We start from the raw sequence: 21,051 nt of genomic DNA, 5'->3' as shown, positions 1-21,051 counted from the left end.
ATCAAAAAGCACTCATCAACTGTTCTACTTAAAAAAGATAATGGAAACTGTTTGACAGGACTCAACTTGTATACGGCGTTCCTCAAGGGTCGTGCTTAGGACCAATCCTGCTCTACATTTATGCGCGAGTTAACTTTTTGATGGAATGGAACAGCACCTCCCGAATGCGCATGGCTATGCAATCGACTGATAAAAATACCTTTGGTTCCAATCCACCGATCAAGTGTCACAAGATGTTGCCTTTTAGTAATTTAAGACATGTATATGCCAAGTCTTTTTCTTGAGAAACCTTGGTGCCATGATCAACAAAATTTTTCAAAGAAGGAGCCATGCTCCGCAGCTTTTATTTAATCCAAAGACTCAGACATACAAGTTAGTATCTTGATATAAAATCTACAGAGGCAATGATCTATGCATTCATCAGGAATAAGCTCGATTACTGCAATAGTCCACTTTAGTATGATCCCATCTCCCCCTCATTGAAGGAGCTGCATTTGGCTTCCTGTACGGCAAAGAAGAATTGCATTGAAGATATTGCTGCTAACATACAAGGCACTGGGTAACATGGCCCCATCTTACATAGCAAATATGTTCTCTATGCAGGCACAAACACAATCTCTCTGGTTAAATCCATCTTTGCAGTTGAATATTCCAAAAACAAGATGAAAAAAACACTTGGAGACGGAGCATTTCCAGTCGCTGCTGCCACATTGTGCAATCGCCTACTTGTCGACATTCGTAACTCCCAAAACATTGATACTGTTAAGTCTAGGTTAAAATCATTTCTATTTTCTATTGCTTTTAAAATGTATTTTTTCCGAAATTTTCTTCTTGCTAATAGGAACATATTTTTTTATTTAGCTGTTAGGTATTATTTGAGATGCCCCGATGAATATATATTTGACATATTTTGTTTTTTTAAAAGAAATATGTTTATTATAATTCTTATTGATTATCATAGTAATATTTTAATAATGTTTTAGTCTATTTATGATTGGAAAAGTCGGTTTGATAGAAATTTTTGAGAACGTATGCCAAGATTGGAAAAATTCTGAACTACGAATCTGAACTACGAATTTTTACAAATGATTGCTATACTTATTCAAAATAGTTTAAAAAAAGATGCAAAATGAGTTGCTGTTTGACAGAATTGAATTTTAATAGAAATTAAGGGTACAGATTTGCCACGATAACAAAACTTTGGGCCAAAATACTCATCCCAAACAATATTTTTATATTCAGAATTATTTAGAAAGTAAAGATTTCTCCTCTTCGATATTGATTTGAATCTATTGACGCCCGAATTACCAAATCTTTGATATGGATTTGGAAATGGAAACACATTGTATTTTTACGGTAGTCAGATCCAACAATGTCCAAATTTTGTTTTTTCTCTAAAAACCTTGTTTTCCTCATTGAATTTTGTTTTATTTAAATAGTGATTTTTTTTAAATTAATGCCCGAAAAAGTAGAAATTTGATAGGCTTCAAATTTTTAAAACAACTAAGGCTATAACCCTGCCAAAATGCCCCAAATTTTGGCTAATTTTTACTCTAAAAACCTTGTTTTTCTCATCGAATCTTGTTGTATTATAGACACCTAGTGTATTTGAAAAGTGATTTTACTTAATTAATGCCCAAAAAGTGGCATTTTGATAGGCTTGAAATTTGTGAAAAAGTAAGGCTATAGCCTTGCCAAAATGCCCCCAATTTTGGCTAATTTTTCTCTCTAAAAACCTTGTTTTTCTCATTGAATCTTGTTGCATTATAGACACCTAGTGTATTTAAAAAGTGATTTTATTTAATTAATGCCCGAAAAAGTTGAATTTTGATTGGCTTGAAATTTGTGAAAAGGTAAGGCTATAGCCTTGCCAAAATACCCCATTTTTTGGCTAATTTTCCCTCTAAAAACCTTGTTTTCCTCATTGAATATTGTTGTATTATAGACACCTAATGCATTTAAATAGTGGTTTTATTTAATTAATGCCACAAAAAGTTGAATTTTGATAGGCTTGAAATTTGTGAAAAAGTAAGGCTATAGTCTTGCCAAAATACCCCCAAATTTTGGCTAATTTTTTTCTCCTAAAACCTTGATTTCCCCATTGAATGTTGTTGTAATTTAGACACCTACTGCCTCTAAATAGTGGTTTTATTTAATTAATTCCCGAAGAGTGGAATTTTGATAGGCTTGAAATTTGTGAAAAAATTAGGCTATAGCCTTGCCAAAATGCCCCAAATTTTCCTAATTTATCCCTCTAAAAACCTTGTTTTCCTCATTGAATATTGTTGTATTTTAGACACCTAGTGCATTTAAATAGTGATTTTATTTAATTAATGCCCGAAAAAGTGGCAATTTTATAGACTTGAAATTTGTGCAAAAAGTAAGGCTATAGCCTTGCCAAAATGCCCCAAATTTTCCTCATTTTTCCCTCTAAAATCCTTGTTTTTCTCATTGAATCTTGTTGTATTATAGACACCTAGTGTATATAAAAAGTGATTTTATTTAATTAATGCCCGAAAAAGTTGAATTTTGATAGGCTTGAAATTTGTGAAAAAGTAAGGCTATAGTCTTGCCAAAATACCCCCAAATTTTGGCTAATTTTTTTCTCCTAAAACCTTTATTTCCCCATTGAATGTTGTTGTAATTTAGACACCTACTGCCTCTAAATAGTGGTTTTATTTAATTAATTCCCGAAGAGTGGAATTTTGATAGGCTTGAAATTTGTGAAAAAATTAGGCTATAGCCTTGCCAAAATGCCCCAAATTTTCCTAATTTATCCCTCTAAAAACCTTGTTTTCCTAATTGAATATTGTTGTATTTTAGACAACCTAGTGCATTTAAATAGTGATTTTATTTAATTAATGCCCGAAAAAGTGGCAATTTTATAGACCTGAAATTTGTGCAAAAAGTAAGGCTATAGCCTTGCCAAAATGCCCCAAATTTTCCTCATTTTTCCCTCTAAAATCCTTGTTTTTCTCATTGAATCTTGTTGTATTATAGACACCTAGTGTATATAAAAAGTGATTTTATTTAATTAATGCCCGAAAAAGTTGAATTTTATAGACTTGAAATTTGTGCAAAAAGTAAGGCTATAGCCTTGCCAAAATGCCCCAAATTTTCCTCATTTTTCCCTCTAAAATCCTTGTTTTTCTCATTGAATACTGTTGTATTATAGACACCTAGTGTATTTAAAAGAGATTTTATTTAATTAATATTCGAAAAAGTTGAATTTTGATAGGCATGAAATTTGTAAAAAAAGTAAGGCTATAATAGCCTTGCCAAAATGCCCCCAATTTTGGCTAATTTTTACTCTAAAAACCTTCTTTTCCTCATTGAATATTGTTGTATTTTAGACACCTAGTGCATTTAAATAGTGATTTTATTTAATTAATGCCCGAAAAAGTGGCAATTTTATAGACTTGAAATTTGTGCAAAAAGTAAGGCTATAGTCTTGCCAAAATACCCCATTTTTTGCCTAATTTTTCCTTCTAAAAACCTTGTTTTCCTCATTGAATACTGTTGTATTATAGACACCTAGTGTATTTAAAAGAGATTTTATTTAATTAATATTCGAAAAAGTTGAATTTTGATAGGCATGAAATTTGTAAAAAAAGTAAGGCTATAGCCTTGCCAAAATGCCCCCAATTTTGGCTAATTTTTACTCTAAAAACCTTCTTTTCCTCATTGAATATTGTTGTATTTTAGACACCTAGTGCATTTGAATAGTGATTTTATTTAATTAATGCCCGAAAAAGTGGCAATTTTATAGACTTGAAATTTGTGCAAAAAGTAAGGCTATAGCCTTGCCAAAATGCCCCAAATTTTGGCTAATTTTTTCCTCTAAAAACCTTGTTTTTCTCATTGAATCTTGTTGTATTATAGACACCTAGTGTATTTAAAAAGTGATTTTATTTAATTAATGCCCGAAAAAGTTGAATTTTGATAGGCTTGAAATTTGTGCAAAAAGTAAGGCTATAGTCTTGCCAAAATACCCCATTTTTTGCCTAATTTTTCCTTCTAAAAACCTTGTTTTCCTCATTGAATATTGTTGTATTATAGACACCTAGTGTATTTAAAAAGTGATTCTATTTAATTAATGCCCGAAAAAGTTGAATTTTGATAGGCTTGAAATTTGTGAAAAAGTAAGACTATAGCCTTGCCAAAATACCCCATTTTTTGCCTAATTTTTCCCTCTAAAAACCTTGTTTTCCTCATTGAATATTGTTGTATTATAGACACCTAGTGTATTTAAAAAGTGATTTTATTTAATTAATGCCCGAAAAAGTTGAATTTTGATAGGCTTGAAATTTGTGAAAAAGTAAGGCTATAGCCTTGCCAAAATACCCTATTTTTGCCTAATTTTTTCCTCTAAAAACCTTGTTTTTCTCATTGAATCTTGTTGTATTATAGACACCTAGTGTATTTAAAAAGTGATTTTATTTAATTAATTCCCGAAAAAGTTGAATTTTGATAGGCTTGAAATTTGTAAAAAAAGTAAGGCTATAGCCTTGCCAAAATGCCCCCAATTTTGGCTAATTTTTACTCTAAAAACCTTGTTTTCCTCATTGAATATTGTTGTATTATAGACACCTAGTGTATTTAAAAAGTGATTTTATTTAATTAATGGTCGAAAAAGTTGAATTTTGATAGGCTTGAAATTTGTGCAAAAAGTAAGGCTATAGCCTTGCCAAAATGCCCCCAATTTTGGCTAATTTTTACTCTAAAAACCTTCTTTTCCTCATTGAATATTGTTGTATTTTAGACACCTAGTGTATTTAAAAAGTGATTTTATTTAATTAATGCCCGAAAAAGTTGAATTTTGATAGGCTTGAAATTTGTGAAAAAGTAAGGCTATAGCCTTGCCAAAATACCCCATTTTTTGCCTAATTTTTCCTTCTAAAAACCTTGTTTTCCTCATTGAATATTGTTGTATTATAGGCACCTAGTGTATTTAAAAAGTGATTTTATTTAATTAATGCCCAATTTTGGCTAATTTTTACTCTAAAAACCTTCTTTTCCTCATTGAATATTGTTGTATTTTAGACACCTAGTGTATTTAAAAAGTGATTTTATTTAATTAATGCCCGAAAAAGTTGAATTTTGATAGGCTTGAAATTTGTGAAAAAGTAAGGCTATAGCCTTGCCAAAATACCCCATTTTTTGCCTAATTTTTCCTTCTAAAAACCTTGTTTTCCTCATTGAATATTGTTGTATTATAGGCACCTAGTGTATTTAAAAAGTGATTTTATTTAATTAATGCCCAATTTTGGCTAATTTTTACTCTAAAAACCTTCTTTTCCTCATTGAATATTGTTGTATTTTAGACACCTAGTGTATTTAAAAAGTGATTTTATTTAATTAATGGTCGAAAAAGTTGAATTTTGATAGGCTTGAAATTTGTGCAAAAAGTAAGGCTATAGCCTTGCCAAAATACCCCATTTTTGCCTAATTTTTCCTTCTAAAAACCTTGTTTTCCTCATTGAATATTATTGTATTATAGACACCTAGTGCATTTAAATGGTGATTTTATTTAATTAATGGTCGAAAAAGTTGAATTTTGATAGGCTTGAAATTTGTGCAAAAAGTTAGGCTATAGCCTTGCCAAAATGCCCCCAATTTTGGCTAATTTTTACTCTAAAAACCTTCTTTTCCTCATTGAATATTGTTGTATTTTAGACACCTAGTGCATTTAAATAGTGATTTTATTTAATTAATGGTCGAAAAAGTTGAATTTTGATAGGCTTGAAATTTGTGCAAAAAGTAAGGCTATAGCCTTGCCAAAATGCCCCCAATTTTGGCTAATTTTTACTCTAAAAACCTTCTTTTCCTCATTGAATATTGTTGTATTTTAGACACCTAGTGTATTTAAAAAGTGATTTTATTTAATTAATGCCCGAAAAAGTTGAATTTTGATAGGCTTGAAATTTGTGAAAAAGTAAGGCTATAGCCTTGCCAAAATACCCCATTTTTTGCCTAATTTTTCCTTCTAAAAACCTTGTTTTCCTCATTGAATATTGTTGTATTATAGGCACCTAGTGTATTTAAAAAGTGATTTTATTTAATTAATGCCCGAAAAAGTTGAATTTTGATAGGCTTGAAATTTGTGCAAAAAGTAAGGCTATAGTCTTGCCAAAATACCCCATTTTTTGCCTAATTTTTCCTTCTAAAAACCTTGTTTTCCTCATTGAATAATGTTGTATTTTAGACACCTAGTGTATTTAAAAAGTGATTTTATTTAATTAATGCCCGAAAAAGTTGAATTTTGATAGGCTTGAAATTTGTGAAAAAGTAAGGCTATAGCCTTGCCAAAATACCCCATTTTTTGCCTAATTTTTCCTTCTAAAAACCTTGTTTTCCTCATTGAATATTGTTGTATTATAGGCACCTAGTGTATTTAAAAAGTGATTTTATTTAATTAATGCCCAATTTTGGCTAATTTTTACTCTAAAAACCTTCTTTTCCTCATTGAATATTGTTGTATTTTAGACACCTAGTGTATTTAAAAAGTGATTTTATTTAATTAATGCCCGAAAAAGTTGAATTTTGATAGGCTTGAAATTTGTGAAAAAGTAAGGCTATAGCCTTGCCAAAATACCCCATTTTTTGCCTAATTTTTCCTTCTAAAAACCTTGTTTTCCTCATTGAATATTGTTGTATTATAGGCACCTAGTGTATTTAAAAAGTGATTTTATTTAATTAATGCCCGAAAAAGTTGAATTTTGATAGGCTTGAAATTTGTGAAAAAGTAAGGCTATAGCCTTGCCAAAATACCCCATTTTTTGGCTAATTTTTCCCTCTAAAAACCTTGTTTTCCTCATTGAATATTGTTGTATTATAGACACCTAGTGTATTTAAAAAGTGATTTTATTTAATTAATGCCCAAAAAAGTTGAATTTTGATAGGCTTGAAATTTGTGAAAAGGTAAGGCTATAGCCTTGCCAAAATACCCCATTTTTTGGCTAATTTTCCCTCTAAAAACCTTGTTTTCCTCATTGAATATTGCTCTATTATAGACACCTAGTGCATTTAAATAGTGATTTTATTTAATTAATGCCCGAAAAAGTTGAATTTTGATAGGCTTGAAATTTGTGAAAAAAGTAAGGCTATAGCCTTGCCAAAATGCCCCAAATTTTCCTATTTTTTCCCTCTAAAAACCTTGTTTTCCTCATTGAATATTGTTGTATTTTAGACACCTAGTGCATTTAAATAGTGATTTTATTTAATTAATGGTCGAAAAAGTTGAATTTTGATAGGCTTGAAATTTGTGCAAAAAGTAAGGCTATAGCCTTGCCAAAATGCCCCCAATTTTGGCTAATTTTTACTCTAAAAACCTTCTTTTCCTCATGGAATATTGTTGTATTTTAGACACCTAGTGTATTTAAAAAGTGATTTTATTTAATTAATGCCCGAAAAAGTTGAATTTTGATAGGCTTGAAATTTGTGAAAAAGTAAGGCTATAGCCTTGCCAAAATACCCCATTTTTTGCCTAATTTTTCCTTCTAAAAACCTTGTTTTCCTCATTGAATATTGTTGTATTATAGGCACCTAGTGTATTTAAAAAGTGATTTTATTTAATCAATGCCCGAAAAAGTTGAATTTTGATAGGCTTGAAATTTGTGCAAAAAGTAAGGCTATAGCCTCGCCAAAATACCCCATTTTTTGCCTAATTTTTCCCTCTAAAAACCTTGTTTTCCTCATTGAATATTGTTGTATTATAGACACCTAGTGTATTTAAAAAGTGATTTTATTTAATTAATGCCCAAAAAAGTTGAATTTTGATAGGCTTGAAATTTGTGAAAAGGTAAGGCTATAGCCTTGCCAAAATACCCCATTTTTTGGCTAATTTTCCCTCTAAAAACCTTGTTTTCCTCATTGAATATTGCTCTATTATAGACACCTAGTGCATTTAAATAGTGATTTTATTTAATCAATGCCCGAAAAAGTTGAATTTTGATAGGCTTGAAATTTGTGCAAAAAGTAAGGCTATAGCCTCGCCAAAATACCCCATTTTTTGCCTAATTTTTCCCTCTAAAAACCTTGTTTTCCTCATTGAATATTGTTGTATTATAGACACCTAGTGTATTTAAAAAGTGATTTTATTTAATTAATGCCCAAAAAAGTTGAATTTTGATAGGCTTGAAATTTGTGAAAAGGTAAGGCTATAGCCTTGCCAAAATACCCCATTTTTTGGCTAATTTTCCCTCTAAAAACCTTGTTTTCCTCATTGAATATTGCTCTATTATAGACACCTAGCGCATTTAAATAGTGACTTTATTTAATTAATGCTCGAAAAAGTTGAATTTTGATAGGCTTGAAATTTGTGAAAAGTGTAAGCCTATTGCCTTCCCAAAACAACCGAATTTTTGGCCAATTTTGTTCTGAAAAAATTTGCCTTAATCAACAAATTTGGCTCAGACATAAACGCATATTGTAAATAAATAGTGGTTTTAATCTTTAAATTCACAAAAAAAGAATTTTGAAAAGGCTTTCAGTTGGTGAAAAAGTAAGGTCTTGCCAAGACATCCCAGTTTTTGCCAAATGTTTTTCCCAATAATATTTTTTCCAACAAAGTGGCTTTCTTTTCCACTTTGGTTTCAAAATAAACGTTTTATGTTTTTAACAATTTGTTTGAATCTATTAATTAATAAAACTTAATTAATAAAAATTTGACAGGGTTCAAATTTTGAAAGTAGCATGCCCATAGGATTGCCAAAGGATCACATTTTGAGCAAAAAATTTCCCTCAAAAAAATCGAGTTTGATTTAGAAATAGATGTTCAATGTCAATATGGTTTGAAATTATTTATACTTGAAAAGGTCAATTTTTGACAGGATTGAATATTGTTGAAAAGGTAAGCCTAGAGCCTTGCCAAAATGATTACATTATGATAAAAAAACGCTTCTTTGCAAGACAATGTTTTTGTAAGTCATCATCAAAATCTATTGTTTAATTATATCTAATAATTGTAAGGTCCTTTAATTTTGAATTATCATATATCAACAAGTTTTCCGGTTGAGAAAAAAGGTTTGTCATTGAGCCTCAAAAATTACTATTTTACAATTTTCATATTTTCTAAGTTTTTTTAGAAAATAATGTTAAGCCAAGTGCAGGTTTGTTTTATTGGTTTAATTGGTGATAAGGTGACAGTTTCTCAATAAGTGAAAAAGGAAGCTTGCAGGCTTGCCTAAATATTTCTATTTTAATGAAGATATATTTTAGTACACTGTCAAGGGTGGGCTGACCAGTCAGGCTACAAGGTTGCAACCCGATGAGCCCCATCAATATGTGTCCCCTATTTGGTGCACATCAATCCCTTGTGTGTTAAGCCCAGAATCCTAAATCATCCAGGCCCTTGTTGAGGTACAAATCCGTCCCCAGACACTGCCTTCCTATGTTAAAATGAATTTTGATTTATAAATTTTTAACCCAACTGTTTTTCTATATCGAAGTCAATTCTTTATAAAGATAATAAAGTAGAGCCAAACCAGTCTCTTTTTTGATAAGAAAAGCAGAAAGGCTTGTCCATAGGACTTGATTTTAATAAAAATATATTTAATCGAAATCACTGATTTTCTAGTGTAAATTAAATCATGTATAGATAGAGATTGCAACAATCTAACATATTAAAAAATATATGATTACAGAAATTCAGTATAAGAGGCTTAGCTAATCCAGGGACTGCGGAAGGGGGGGGGCTTCCAAAATGTACCTAAAATCATACCAAAATTTGCCCCCTCTTTGTTTTTAGCATGTTTAGCACCCCCTCCCCACAAACAGTTTAGCCCCCTCAATCTGATATAATACATTGTGTTAATAGCCATTTTCAAGCTCTGTACCACCAAAACATTGTGTTAATGAGAAGTACAAGTTAATTACACTTTTAAATACATTTGTATTGATTAATAAAATTTGATTATGCACTAAGTCAGGTGACAATTACGTACACTAAAAGGCACCTGGCAATTTCAAAACAAATCTAAAATTTCTACCTTAATTTCTTGGCTACTTTTCCTGCTTTGGTCTTTTTGCAGCTAAGGCTCTTAGTCTTTCTTCCTTCTTGATTTCGTACCTTGATTGGCCTTCTTTAAAGCGCTGCTTTTCATCTTCAGTTCTCACGACCAACTGAGGCACTTTTTGCACAGCCTTCTTGTCATCCAAGGACACATAGGTGAATAATGCGTAGACACATCTGAAACATTCTCCTAAAATAGCAATAGAAAGAGTACTGGTGGTGAATCCTTCATCATAATCCAACTGGATTCGGGAAACACTCTAGATCACAATCCGACCCGACTCAAGAAACACTATAGAGTGACCGGTTAAGCCCGGTTCAAAGATTTCAGATCAAAAGCGAAAATAACCAACCTGACAAATAAGCACATTTAAACAAGAAACGAGCCACAACTATCGCTTTATACCCGAGATTTTGTCATTCTGGGTCACATCAAATTTCTGGGTCATATCGTAAAATTAAGGGATAAATTTAAATTGCTTGGACAAATTGTGCCTGAAAACGCGTTTTCAAAATGGAAGCAGTGTTTCTCAAGATCCTTTTCCTGGTATTCAATTTTTTGTCTTGTTTAGACATAAAGTCAATAAAAAGTGATTTTCTAGAGTGGAGAACAGGGAGGGCACTCCTTGCTTTAAATGCTACCTTGAGACTCTGATGATTGTTTTATCAAAATGCAAGTAGCTACCTGGCATCAGTGAAATCAACTCAGAGGGGAGAGAAAGGGGAAAAGTGGTTTGAAAAGGGATGGAAACACAAGCAAACGAATAATGAAATGTAGGTGATTAAGCCCAGGTTTAACATGAAAACGAATTTGAAAAGTCAAAAGGATTTGGAATGCCTAAATCTCTCAGGTTGACACTTTCAACCTTGGTTACATTTCATAAACAAATCTTTCTGGATATTGTTACAATCTAATCTAAATAGTTTTATCCTGTTATGAATGAAAATAGAGAAGAATAGTACATATTGTAAAGCTGCAAAAGCCAAATATTTTGCACCAAGACCAACAACTGAAAGGAATTTGCATAATTTTCGCAACGAATTCATTAAATTAATGAATGTCAAATAACCCTACTTACCCTTGACAACATCTTCTGCATCAACAAAAACTTCGATTTCCATAGAGCGATTACTGGTGAAAACCATTCGTCCAGTGAAAGTCATCACATGTCCCAGTTTAACGGGCACATGAAAGTCCAAAGACTCTGCAATAGGCAAGAGAGAACTTGGGTCAGCATTAAAATCATTGATACTTTGTACACTTATAAACAGGATACAAGTGTCTGTCCAATCATTCTATTCAGTGAAAGTTTTAAGCACTTTGGTTACAGCTTAAAACATCAGTATAAGAAAAAATACAGTAAATGATTTTGCAAGTTGTTTTTGTTGATGGTGATTCAGTCGATTAACCTTTTGCTTACTTGCTTTCTTAAGACCGGTTTAACCAATTGGTATCCATATTCGATGTTATAAATAGAGCTTTTTCTTGCAATGAAGTATTGGGAAAGCAGGAATTATAATATACTTTTGCTGTTATCCCTGGCCTAGCGCCTATTATCATAATTTCATCCCTAAAAAACTGACTTTCACTATCATTTTTTGTTGACATGTACGTTTGAACATAGGTGAAACAGCTTTTCCCTACAAAGGCCTTCTATAGGTTCAATGCATACTGCTGTGACTCTGTTCAACAGCCCGTGCATTGCCTCTTGTATCAACTAATGAATTTTTGGTGCATGGATTTTCCAAAAATTTCACAGTTAATTTGATCAACTTTGCCATATAGAGCTGAAATAGAATTTCTTAGTTCTTTTGTGGCATTATATTCTTTAACATATGTTTGTCTTCGTGTACCCCTAAATTTAAAATGATAATGATATCCTTAGCAGTCATTTGCTACCAGTGCAAAAAGTAACAATCTGCTTTTTGATGGTGTAATCATTTTATACTTAAGTTTTAGTTGATTTATGATACTCTTTCAATTGCAATTCACTTATGGTTATATCGTACTTATTTAATAAACAGGCCTGGCCGTTTGTATTTTTATAGGTGAGCTGTGAATCGCTCCCCTCATTTGCTGAGGCGAGCTAAATCAGTAACACATAGAATTTACTTTAAAGACAATCGACAGATGACTTAATAAGCCCCTTTAGTATCTGTCGGTTGCCTTAATGTAATTGCCTCAGTCAGGAGTGTTATGTTTTACTTCTTTCAATTTGTATTTGCTTTAACCATGACTTAGGCACCCCATTTACTCGAAGTATTTGAAAGAACAGACTCTCTCCGTTTTATATAAAGCTGGCACAACACAAAAACAACAATTCTCTTGCAAAACAATCTTTTTGTTGCACAGAATTTGAAAATGGCTTTAAAAAACAAATTTTGAAACAAACTTAATTATACGTCTAGCACTCTTCAGAGAATAAAACGTCAGAACATAGAAGGAAAACTCTACGCTAAAATACCCAGTTTTGGATCGAAATAGGCCATCAGAAAACGCGAGGACATGACTGTTGAGGTTTTTCGATAAGTGCCTATTTCCTATTGAAAATGTTACCAACTGCTACATAGATGGAACGATGATCAGGCTTTGCCAATAATGCGAAACATGTCGCCGTTATAGTTTTTCACCCAATCTGGGTTTTTCAGTAAATGCTGCTCGATAGTGGAATTCCATGTTTTGGTTGTCGTTTTTGATCTGCAAGACAGAGTACCCTGTTCTCTTTGAGGGATAGTTTTGTTTCTATTGCTGGAAGGGACCTGCTGTCTTATTATATCCCCAATCTACAATTCCTACCCATTTCTTCGACTTTCCTTCCAAAAATATTCCTGTTTTCTTAAGATTGAAAGGTTCTAATCGCTACAAACGTACCTTTCGGTTAACTATCCTTTTCCAAATAGATCGAAGTTTATGCCTATCATGACAAAAACCGCCCAACAAGCAAAAAGTTAATTGCAAAAAATGCAGTGACGGGAGAAATCGCTGTTACAAAAATAAGCCAATTAACCCGTTTTCAGGGTTCTCTGAATAGGAAAAGGGCAAATGAATGGAAATTTTAGGGGAGCGATTCTCCCTTCATGTTCTGTTTAGGAGAGCAATTCATAGCTCGCCTCAGGTTGCGAGGGGAGCGTGGAGGCAAGCGCGAGCTATCGCTCGCCTCAAACGGCCAGGCCTGAATAAAGATCAAATGAATCAACCTTCATCTAGGTAATGAAAAGAGATTGCAAGCAGGTACGAAGGCTGCATTGCCTGTTGCTTACCTACTGATGCTGTGACAATGTTTGTACGGCAATGTCTGAATGCAACAATCCCTGCAACAGTATCCATATTTTTCATTGTTGGCCCACCTTGACAATACCCAAACTGGTTGCAATCTGAAGGACTTGCCATTGAAATCAATGTTGATTGTGAATACGGGACACTATGAAGAGGAATTTCATCACTACCTTCTACTGTCAAGATGTTCTGGGGTCTTAGATTGTACAGCTGAAAGCAAGAGCAAGAAAATTCTCATACTTCAAAAACATATATTACCTTATCGGTATCAAGAAAAAGTTTAGTGTTGTCAACAAGATCTGGCAACTTCTCTGTTCTGTTCTTCACAACAAAGCATGTCAGCAGTGGCGGAGCCACGTTGGGAAAGGGGAGAAATGTTTCAAACAGGGAAAAAGGGCGTGGTCCCTGACACACCTTTTGCCCCCCCCCCCATTTTTCTCAGGCTGGAGCCACCACTGCATATCAGGACCTTTTCAACATACTAACAAGGGTGCAATTGCCCCTCCAGCCCCAGTGACTTTCCGTGTGGACTGGCAGTTAACTGCCCTTGGCTATGAAACATAAAAAATTTTGTGTAAATTGCATCAACCACTCAACAGCAGACCTACCACTACACTCTAATACAGTTGAATCCTGATAAAACGAACCTCGGATATAACGAACCTCTGATATAACGAACCTCGGATATAACGAACCTCGGATATAACAAACCTCCTGGTACAACGAACTAAATGTCTGGCTCCTTGGATTCTGCCTAATGGAGATTGAGTAAAAACAGCAGAGAAATTGAAGATAGCCTAAACAAGCCCATCCAAGGTTTTTTAGGCGTGCACTGTGAAAAGACCAAAAGCGTTTTTCCTCCCGGTTTAACGAACTTCCGATAAAATGAACTATGTTCTCGTTCCCTTAAGAGTTTGTTATATCAGGATCCCACTGTATACTCCACTTCACTCAACCACAACAAACAACCTATATTGATAAAAATACTTACATTGTTTGAGTCTTGTTTTGACTTCTGGTGAGCTCTAGCATTCTTCTGTTTTTGGTATCGCTTTTCCCCCTCTCTTAGCTGATCCTCAGTTAAATCTTTGATTGGTGGCACATTGCCAAGTCCAGGAGTTGGTGTCAATTTCACTGGCACATACCACAAATAAGCCCTTAAAAAATAAAAATGAATTCAGCAAAAATTTTAACAGCAAACACCATAAGTTTACTTATACTCTAGAAAACCAGTTTTATATCTGTAAATGCTTTGGGCATGTCAATGAAAAAAATGATTATGTTTACCTTTACAGAAAACTTCTTAGAACAATATATGATAAAAAAAATTATAATAATATGATAATAATATGACATAATAATTTCATAATAACATTATAAATAAAGCATTTATTCAGATGTGTGAAGATAAGTTGGCATGAGGATAGCTGCAAAGCTTATCAAAGCCGGCCAATAACCCAAACGAATATTAAATTCAACCAAAATATACTCCTATTTACATTTTTCTACAGCATTTATATACAATTAAAATGCAATAAAATGATAAGCTATAGACACCCTAAATTACTTAAGAACCCATTTCGCAATCTACAGTTGCAGTTACTAAAGTGATGCTTTTTTATTTTCCGCTATATACCTGATTCTATTCCATGTGCATTTGTGTGTGGAACTGATACAGAAAAGTTGTCATTTTCAGTCATTAGACAAGTTCTCAGTCTTGACGAAGATTTCTGACGCGACAAAAGTGGCTAGAAATGTAGCAAATACGGAACCTTGCAACGCCCTGAGAACAAACAACAATAAGAACACGTAAATTAATGACTAATATTTCACCCTGGCATATGGGGCTTCATCAGAGCAAGTGATGATTTGATTTAATGTTGTTTAATGTTGTTTGTTTTCAGTGCATTCCAGGGTTCCTTATTTGCTACATTCAAATTTTTCTTTAGCTTTACCTGGTCCATGAATTTGGCAACTTGTGCAAGTGCATGAAGTTTTTGGCCATTTTTTTGCAAATATTTTCGATGTGACATTTAAAGTCTAATTCTTTTTTAAATGTTATCCCAAGGAGCTTTCCCTTTTTGGCGTGTTCTACACAAGGTATGGTATGTGAACATTTCCAGAAGTGTCAGGAGGGTCATTCCATATCAAAAGGGGAAACCCATGTAACCCACCCTCTCAGAATTGTCAAATTTTTTGTAGTGTTGTTCACACTAATGAGTTAGGAGCACCCTGCAAATTTCAGCTCAATACCTTCATTTGTTCCAGAATGAGAGCCACTTGAAATTTGCACCAAATTCACTCGAATTTCTCAAATCCGCCATTTTGAATTTTTGCCGCAAGCCTTTTTGGCAAAATTTTATGTCTCTTTTGGAATTTTGCACTGAAAATGTCTCTTCTGGGTAAATCAATACTTAGGAGTTTGAAAATGACACCAGAAACCTGCTAACATCTACAGAAAAGCAATGAAATGTCTGTATCCAAGGGTTGCTTTTGTCCTTAGCAACTATGCTACCCACATTTATGTCACTTTTTGACAATGTTGCCAAAATGTGACAAATCCCAACTTTTGTATATTGAATAATATTTGACCGGAATCCATCATTACACTTTAATTAATAAAGCATTTATTAAGTACTTTTACTTATTAAAATTTATTAGTGGCAAGTTATTTTGCAATATTGAAACCATTCCCACTTACCTCCAGCCATAAGTTTGCATTTGGATTTTTAAGAAAATGTTCTGTTCTGAATAATCTCTTTATCAGACCATACAAATTTTGAAAATTTTTCATTAAAATCTGACATTTTGAAACAAAGATATCTCAAAAAAAGAAAACATACTATCTCTGATTTTTTGCTCTTGTCAAGCTAAGACACTATATATTCAATATACAAAAGTTGGGATTTGTCACATTTTGGCAACATTGTCAAAAAGTGACATAAATGTGGGTAGCATAGTTGCTAAGGACAAAAGCAACCCTTGGATACAGACATTTCATTGCTTTTCTGTAGATGTTAGCAGGTTTCTGGTGTCATTTTCAAACTCCTAAGTATTGATTTACCCAGAAGAGACATTTTCAGTGCAAAATTCCAAAAGAGACATAAAATTTTGCCAAAAAGGCTTTCGGCAAAAATTCAAAATGGCAGATTTGAGAAATTCGAGTGAATTTGGTGCAAATTTCAAGTGGCTCTTATTCTGGAACAAATGAAGGTATTGAGCTGAAATTTGCAGGGTGCTCCTAACTCATTAGTGTGAACAACACTACAAAACATTGGACAATTCTGAGAGGGTGGGTTACATTTTCAATATTTTTGTCCCCCTTTGATATGGAATGACCCAGGAGATTAACCTCCACATAACATAAAATTACATTTTGCATCATTCAGCTTCTTGTGGTCATCAATAAACCACTTGCTCAGTCGACTGGCATATTCCTATTGTTTATATTGAATGTTGTTTAAATTAGAGCCACATGCAAAGATAGTTATATAATCTGCACATATCTCAGTGTCATTCACCAAATAAAAAAAGTCATTTATAAATATATTGAATAAGAAGGGTCCCAAGACTGAGCCTTATGGTACACCTTTTGCAGATTCTTCTAAATTACTGAATGATCCATTCAATTTCACCTCCTTATTTCCTTCAAGCGCTCAAGTGCTTCTACTAAAACCCAATGTGTGGAGTAATTTACGATATTAAATTGCTTAGGAAGATCTGAAAGAAACGCTACTGCATTACCATTTTCATCAATAGAGTCTCTGCATTTTTCAATAAATTTCATAAATGCATGCTGTATCCTTTTGCAAAAACCACAGAGATATATGGACATCATAGGTCCCATAAAAGGAATTTTTTTATTTTGTATGGTTCTTTCATATAATTTGGAGACTTCAGGTAACACAGCAATAGTTCCTTAGTTTTTCTTAATGAAGGGATTTTAAATATTGAATAAAGATGATATTTTACTCATTTTTAGCTCATCAGAAAACACACCAGTTTTGAAACTTTCATTAATTGAAGTTTAAAGCTCAATATTCAACTTTGTATAACTGCAGCACTGAAAGCATTACGTTTTTCATTACATTAACTTTTTAGTAACAACAAGGAGAAATATACATCATTACAGAATTTTGATAAATGCAAATTGGAAAAGCAATTGTACATACTGGTTGGTCAATCTTTTGCCACCATTAGTAAGATTTTCTGCCCAGACATCAACTGTAACTTCTAAAGAGTGATCTGATGCATAACTTAATTCAGCATGGACATTGGCAACTTCTCCAATTAACATTGGCTGTAGGAAGTCTGTCCTTTCAACCCTTACCAGACCAGCAATACAAGAAGAATTCTTTATTCCTGTAATGCAAGGGAATATTTGATACAACTGGGAAATTTGACTGCTATTTTAAGTGCACATTTACAGTAAATCTATATGCTTTTAATGATAGAGAACCATTTTAAATGAATGTGAAGGACTACTGAATGTAAAAAACTAGTAATGTTTGTTGTGCTCCTTCTTCTCCAGCACAGTAAAACAAATTGTTAAATCTTTGAGTGTAATCTTTGCTTAGTACTGGAAAGACAGTTGCAAATTGCAGTAAGGAGACAGTGGAACAGAGCCAAAATGAAAAGGAAAACCGTTAGGTTAAGGTCTCTTGGTCTCTTGCTTTTAGAATTCATGCCAAAACTGTGATTGACCTAACATCACTTATATAAGGTAATTTGTGAAAAACAGGATACTTTGCACTCAAAATGGGAGAACAGGAAGAATGATCCAAAAACGAGTGATTACAGTTTAAACAGGAGATTTTCAAATAAGGCATTGACATAGCAGCTTCACATATAAGGTCACAATTGTGCTGAATTCTGAAATTTCAAAATGCAGAATTAATTTAAATTTGTCTATTATGAAAGAAACAACTGATAGCATGCCATATGATTGTTTAAAGTGGCAATTCAGAAGTTAGAGAGCCCCAAAAATATTTTTTGATGAACAGGATTTTATAGGAAGAGATTATCTTACCACCAGAAACCAACATAGGCAACTGCTTGTAATATTAGTCCAGAGTGAAGAATTTACAACACCAACTTTTTTTAATGAAGCTTTGGGCGTAGATTAGGAATTTGATTGTTGATCAAGTGTTATGCAGTGGCATAGCAAAAGAGAGGTCCCCCCTTTCCCCCAATGGCAAGAATTCTCTTTGAAAAGGGGCGTTTTCTGGCATTAAAAAGGGTTTGGACCCCCAATATTTCCTTGCACAACTTTTCTCTGCCCCCTGCCCCAAATATTGCCACCCTGGCTATACTAATGGGCATTTGATAAAGTAAACCATTAAGAAATGTTTAGAGTTCTAGAAGCATTAGAGATTGATAAAAAAGATCTACAACTAATAAGGAACTTATATTGGGAACAGAGTGCAGCCATTAGAACTTAAGGAGAGACCAGCAAGTTGACATCATCTCGATAGTTTCGAGGAAAATGTAGGTAGAGGGGGCAAGGGGCCTGGGCCCCCTAATATTACAAAGGGTTCCCAAAAAAATGTCTACCAAGCTAGGAAAAAATATTTAAAGTGTGTAAATTACAATGTGCTGATGTTTCAACATGTGCACTTTGATAAAAATGAGCACGTTGTCCCTCAACCCTCTCCCAAATAGAAAGGAGAACCCTTGTTGATTATTGGCATACCCACTTTTTTTATAAGAACACTTGGCTCCAGTTCAATCTGGGTTTTTCTTTTATTTTTTCGCATAAGTCATAAGCCTCTGTCTGGGATGTTGCCAGACTGGAAACTTTTTTTCTTCCGCGGACAAGTCCACGCGCCTGACTGCACGACTGTGCGCCTGGAAATACGCACTTTTAAGACATTTGTATTGCTATCAATGTGAAATGTATTCAAATAGGGACTTGGCGCGGCCAGAATGCAAAAGTGTGTGGATAAGAAAATTTGAGTGCGCAGGCAATATATTGCGGGCACGCAACAAAGTTTCCAGTCTGGGGATGTTGCACTTGTACCTGCAGTTTTATCTTCAGCCAAAGAACAAGATTTGATAAACAATGTCACTTTGGTAAGGTTGCTATTGTAACCATTGTTCCAATGCTATTTTGTTTATTGCTTTATTTTGTTCTGCTGCTATTCTTCAATTTTTCAATTTTTGCTGGTATTATATTTCTTATGTTTTCTTGAATTTTAGCCTGCTTTGTTTCTAATGTTGTTCTTATTTTTTGAGTAAAATCACACCCCTGATATTCCTTATAAGGGTTGTTCTCATAAAAAACCATGTTCTTTTCTATATATTCCTAAAAAAATTGGAATGCCCCCGCCAACCCCAACCAGCAACCCCCCCCCCCCCCCCCCATTTAGAAATCTTAACTTCCCCCCATTGTTCTGAGAGAAGGTTGCAGAAGGCACTTGGAAATAGAGCTTACCTACAATGTGCCCTTCGTGATAAAAAACCTGTTGGCGAATAGGCCTAGTTTTACAAATAGAGCAGATTAGTTACTTTCCTTAATATTAAACAAGATACTTGCCTTCATTGCAATGTCTTGTGGCGATTATGACTCCTGCTTCCTCGATCATTTTTAGTATCGTTCCACCATGAACATTTCCCGCGATGTTTGCATCGTCTGGGCTCATAACACGACATACCTCAATGTTTTCCATCGACATGTTGGCTGGCGATCTTTGAAGAGCACACTGTAGAAGCCACTGTTTGCCGCGCTCTCGAGATGGGTTTGCAGCGCTCCGGCTCAAACTGGGAACGGGGTCATATCGGGAAATCGGGGCCTTATCGGAAAATCGTTTATAGTTTAAAAAAATTGGCCGATATCTTAAGAAAAACCTTGGAATAGGGTTCGGCATTCTTCAATCTACCTCTAAGTGGCTTTTATTATTCAACTATTCTATTTTTTTTCAGGAAAATCGCAATGTTTTTCTTCTACTTTTGAGGAATTGCTGTGATTGAGGCAGGGCTCCTCCGTAGCTACAGGAGCAAATAGACAAAACTTTGTTAAAAAGCATAAATAAACAAAATAAGCAAGCAAATGGGTAAAATCACCTCATTCCAAGACATAAAATCATTAAATCTGTTGTTTTTACCTTTTTGCTTGTTCAAAATAAAGCTATATTAGTAGATTCTTGATCATGACCGACAACAACTTAAATTAGGCCCTTGTCGAGAGGACTCCTTCGCAGTCTTGCGAGAGCATATGGGGGTTTATTCGAGTGGTGGGACTGGGAAGGTGGGGGCTTATTCGAGGATTAAGAGTGCAGCAACTAAGATACTATCTATATTATGAAATAAACACACCTTTCACTTGAAAGGACTGGCACTAGATGTCTTCCATTTCTGTTTCATTTGGGTTTGGAAAGTCTGAAAATTTTGTCGATAACTCTTCTTTGGGGATCTCTGACCAAATGGGATAGTTGTAAACAGATGCCATCAACTCTAATCGCAACTGGATAAAAAAGCTGTCCGCTTTCCCGGATAACCCAGCAAATGGTGACTTCAAGTTCGCCTATGGTTTGCAGAACTATTGAGCCCAAATCTACAATATTTCATAAAATATATTGAGTCCAGTGATGAAATCAAAACAAAATTGTTGACAGTAATCTAGTAGAATTGTACTCACCATTTCAAGCAATGTTGTGGAGATCCTGCTGTAATAGACGATCTTTGAACGGGAGATTCGCAATTATTTTCACCAGATCTCACTAAACAACATTGCTGCTTGGAGGAAAGAGGAGGGTGAAAAAGG

The 21,051-nt window shown here is 33.9% G+C and overlaps 1 protein-coding gene across 3 annotated transcripts; it reads right to left on the bottom strand.

Annotated features, from left to right (window-relative positions):
• Nucleotides 1-9,551: 9,551 nt before the first annotated feature.
• Nucleotides 9,552-20,504, bottom strand: LOC135688616 (cytosolic acyl coenzyme A thioester hydrolase). Of its 3 annotated transcripts, none has more exons than XM_065205556.2 (7): nt 20,393-20,504; nt 19,825-20,276; nt 17,462-17,651; nt 14,281-14,446; nt 13,274-13,499; nt 11,092-11,217; nt 9,552-10,202 (listed from the first exon to the last, which is right to left on the bottom strand). In XM_065205556.2, exons 2-7 carry the CDS (start codon nt 20,153-20,155, stop codon nt 10,003-10,005), a joined length of 1,239 nt encoding a protein of 412 aa, XP_065061628.2. In that variant the 5' UTR covers nt 20,156-20,276; nt 20,393-20,504; the 3' UTR covers nt 9,552-10,002. The 3 variants fall into 3 exon arrangements, with proteins under 3 accessions (XP_065061628.2, XP_065061629.2, XP_088970260.1); XM_065205557.2 differs by lacking the exon at nt 20,393-20,504 and adding an exon at nt 20,352-20,381 and having other exon boundaries at nt 19,825-20,080; XM_089114134.1 differs by having other exon boundaries at nt 19,825-20,484.
• Between the last annotated feature and the right edge of the window lie 547 nt (nt 20,505-21,051).

Source organism: Rhopilema esculentum, chromosome 19 (assembly GCF_057945365.1).
Source record: "Rhopilema esculentum isolate cy_ngs chromosome 19, ASM5794536v1, whole genome shotgun sequence".
Classification (NCBI taxonomy): domain Eukaryota; kingdom Metazoa; phylum Cnidaria; class Scyphozoa; order Rhizostomeae; family Rhizostomatidae; genus Rhopilema; species Rhopilema esculentum.
This window is presented reverse-complemented; position numbering and strand designations above follow the sequence as displayed.